The sequence below is a fragment of the Seriola lalandi genome, unplaced genomic scaffold (assembly GCF_002814215.2).
Source record: "Seriola lalandi dorsalis isolate HSWRI2012SDOR001 ecotype SW California unplaced genomic scaffold, Sedor1 jcf7180002054522, whole genome shotgun sequence".
In the NCBI taxonomy this organism is placed as follows: domain Eukaryota; kingdom Metazoa; phylum Chordata; class Actinopteri; order Carangiformes; family Carangidae; genus Seriola; species Seriola lalandi.
This window is the reverse complement of record NW_019525075.1, coordinates 1,830,737-1,834,916: the sequence shown is the minus strand read 5'-3', so window position 1 is coordinate 1,834,916 and position 4,180 is coordinate 1,830,737. Positions and strand designations below refer to the sequence as shown.

At 40.6% G+C, this 4,180-nt stretch overlaps 1 protein-coding gene across 1 annotated transcript in view; it reads left to right on the top strand.

The window, feature by feature from the left end:
- The first annotated feature begins 519 nt into the window (after positions 1-519).
- LOC111660755 (receptor-type tyrosine-protein phosphatase gamma-like) overlaps positions 520-4,180 on the top strand; it is a 100,148-nt gene continuing 96,487 nt past the window's right edge. Inside the window, exon 1 of the mRNA XM_023414142.2 lies at positions 520-1,249. Coding sequence (XP_023269910.1) covers positions 1,165-1,249 — 85 coding nt within the window. The 5' untranslated portion in view covers positions 520-1,164. The remainder of the gene's footprint in view (positions 1,250-4,180) is intronic.

Genomic DNA, 4,180 nt, shown 5'->3' with positions numbered 1-4,180 from the left:
ATTCCAGGTGATGATTACTGCTAAAGTATTCCATTCACAGTTCTGCCAGCAGGAGGCAAAGGGACATCACTGCGTGGCCACAGGAGGGTCATTTTGATAATGGGGCCTGGGAGGAAGCAACAAAACAGTGAGATGACAGTATGGGGGCTGAAATCAATGGATTTAGCAGGGACACAATTTTCTCTTTTCTCTTTTAGAACAAGGCTTCAATCCCCTGTAGATTCTGGCCTTAGCCAGATAATATTCTTAACAGTGTTTCATCATGTTTGATGCAACATGTTTGATGCAACATTTAAAAGAGGAGCAGCACAATCCTGTCTGGACCTGACAATGTGACATGAGCCATTGATTTCTGGAGTCTTCCTCTTCATAGCGCCGTAAACAGAAAACTAGAAACCAGCCTCTGGTCCGTTCCGAGTCATTTTGCATTCAGCAAAATCCAAGAACCGCCTCCCCCTTCCTTCGCTGCCCCCGCCCCGTGCAGACTCCCCCCCTCTCTTTTTCTCTCCCTCTCTCTCTCTCTCTCTCTCACACGCAGCCTGTCCGGTAGGATGGGACCAGTAGCCAGATATCCATGCATGCCTGACCGCTAGTCTACTTCCTGGATGGAAGAATGGGACGTTTCCAGCACCACTTTTCTTCGCATTGTGTTTTGCCCTTCGTCACGCTGACGCCGCGGATAATCACTTAATAATGATCACGTGTAATCAATATTATTCGACCACTTTTTCTCTCTTCTTGTAGTTAAAGACAGCGATTGATCGCCGATTGACCCCTCTACACTTCGGGAATGTCGCTATCTGGAAGCCCGCTACAGGCACGGTGGAGTCCGACAGCAGATTTTGAACTGTTTCTGCACAGCCGTGGTGTGCGTAACGTTTTATTCCTCGAAGCTAAAAACAGCCGCTGCTCGGACTGGAGGCGAACAAATTAGTCTTTTTTTTAACAGCAGTGACTCTGTAGTCTCACCGCTTACCATTACTTTGATGCTCTGCCTTCGTGGCTGCTGTGCCAACTTCGTTTCAGCCTCGACCGAGTGTATGTGATTTTCTTTTCTTTTTTTTTTTTTTTGGTTGTTTTTTTTTTTTTTTTGTTAAAGAAGAGAAAAGACTGAAAAACTTTGTCACCCGTTGCCTTCTTGTTGCTCTCGATGAGTAGTCTAACATGCGGAGAATACGGGAACCGAGTTACTGGTGGATTTTATCCCTAATGTTTTTAACCTTGCCCAAACACAAAGACTGTCATCCTGGTAAGTATTTGCAACACGGCTCATCGTATCATTTATTTCGCCTAACTAAACAGACTGTCCACAGTGTTGAACTGGATGTTTATAATTGAGGGTAAAAGCGGGGGGTTTGTTGGTCGAGATGTTTTTCCTTCCAAAGGTAACGTTTAGCCCGGGTTCCACTAACGGTTACTGGGCCGAGCCGAATTTAACGTCCAACGGTTAACACCGAGCCTCCGTGATTTGAGTGCATGTTATTGATTAGGCAGCTGGTCTATGGCGCAAATTGTTCCTCTGGATTAAACGTTGGGATAAACATTTAGTCCTGGATTTGTTCCGACGACTCCTGTTTGACCCTGCCGTTTTATATGGTGGCCACAACACTGGTTACTCATTCAACATGGGTGCACAGTCATAAGAATTCATTTATCTATATGGAAATGTAGGAAAACATTCCTGTAGGAACACACTGGGTCTGCGGTACTCTGAGACTACACTTTTATAATATTTCACTTTATCTCCTGTGAAATTACCACGACCCTCCCTCTCCATCTGTTTAGCCTGCAGTTTTGTTAATGTGTGTTTATAAGGTGTCCCAAGTTTTATGACAGGCTTACTGTAGTTGTGGTCTTGATCTGTGTGGAGGTTTACTCTGTGCCTGCTCGCTGTCATGTGCGTAGGTAGAAACGAGGATGAAGGCGATAGTTAGCGCTGTTGGCTCGTAGATGGATGTGCATGTATGAGGGGCGATTAATGCCACTGGAGCGGAAACGTAGTTCTGGAATCTCTGCAACTGGGGATTATTGTTGTTGCACCTAATCTATGGCCCATCAGATTCAGTGCCACTAGAGATTAAACTGTGGAGAAAAGAGGCTCTGTTGGATTGGGGTGCAGCTAGTGATTATTCTTATTACTGATTTAAACTGCAGATCATCTGAATCAATCGATTTATCCTTGATTCTGTAAAATGCCCAAAAAAGTGGTGAAAAATCCCCATCACATTTTTTCCAGATCCATTGCTGACATCTTAATCCAAAGATAATTACAGTTTGTAATGATATGAAACAAAGACAAGCAATAAATTCTCACAGAAGCTGCACCCAGGCGGAATTGTTTTCCTCATCAATTAATCTGTTTCTTATATTCTTAGTAAATCAATTGATTGTGAGCTCCTTGAAATGAACAGAGACAAAGATGAAGCAGAGAAATTTTGGCATTTTTGCTTAGAATATAACTTGATTATCAACGTTGTTGCCAGTTGACTAATTGATTAATCAACTATTCATCATTGCAGTTCTACTGTTGAACTCCAAAGTCACCAAGATTTGATTTCATAGCTTTTACCATCACTGCTTTTGATAGTAGCTATCAATATACAGAACATGATCGTGGTAAACACTTGTCCCATTAAAATTTAGCAGACATGTCAATTCAGGTCACAGAATATGGTGCAACACTGGTCTTGTGGAAAATTCATTTTTCCCCTTTGATTAGTGTCTCTCAAAGCCCTTCTCTGCTTTCAGATAGGGATTGATTTAGGCTAATAATGTAATTTGCATGTGGTTAGGCGTCACACAGGTTGGAGTTGGGTCCGAAGGTGGTTTGAAGTTAAACGGTGAACAATTTGACAGGTAGGGATTAGGTTTGAGATTAGATTCAGTTTGGGCAGAACAAAAATCAGTGGGGTACGCACCTTCACTCGGCATCAGTACTGCTTTTAAAGGGTTATATATCTCGTAGGAGGTCTGATGGGAACAATGAATAATGAAAGACAAACATCTTTTAACAAGAACTCAGAAGGACACAGATTCTACAGTTGATGCTTTTTCTTCCTACTTCTAAGTTGAAGTGAATTAACGCAAGTTCAGTCAGAAATAAGTGATCACCTCTGTGACTGTATGGTCTTGATACATAATGCTCAGAAACAGCCAGCCTTGATCAGTATTCCTGGACCTTGGTTATATTATGAGATATACTCTTTAATATGTACCCAGATGTTTTGTTTGGTATGCCGTTTCCTGTCCTTGAAAAAGTCATAAAAGTCATAATCATATTTTTTCAGTAGCTCTCTGGTGTCATTGTCACAATGTAGACCTGCAGACTTACTGGTTTTTCAAAGCTGATACTGATATTTTAGAGTTAGATTATCTGATGGTACAACAGGCAACAGAATTTTTTTTTAACTCTTAACATTTTTGATAAAGATCAGTTCATTCTGGTTATGAAAGAATTTTTAAAAAGATATGTACTGAATAGGACATTTTACAGTTGAAAAGTAATCTTGTTATTTTTATTATCGATTTGATCCGTCAATTATTTTCACAGTTAGTTGTTTGGTCAGGAAATTGGGAGTGAAATGTCCATTCCAAGATATTGAGTTTACTATTGCAGAAGACTGCAATAGAATCCAGAAAATATTCACATTGGAGAAGATGAAACATATTTAAAAATGACTCAAAAGGATTAAGCAATAATCAAAATTATCCCTAATTATTTTTCCATCAACTTATCAATTAGTCGAGTAGCTCTACTGTGTAATGGCAACACATTTTGCTACAAACACATCTAGCATTTTTGCACTGCAAAATCCTTGTTAAGCATCATTGGACATAAAGACAGTGTCCAATATATCTGCGATTAGCTAATATGAGTCTATAATTTTAGCCCACAGATTTATGACTCAGCCTCTATTATGGTACTGTCAGAAGCATTTAAAGAGGTAACTGCATCGTGTGTTACCTATATTCTTATCCTTCTAAGTAAAAAATCTGAAGGAATGATGTTTTTTTGGTAAACACTGTGGCAACTGAAGAGAGTGTAGTTAGTGTGCATCTTAAATATGTTTGGCATTTTCACTCCTCTGTGGCACCAATCATCCCCCATAGTTAAGTAGCAGTGATGTAACACAGGAGAATGGTTTCTCTCTGAGTCACCCCCACCCCCCCATACGCCCAG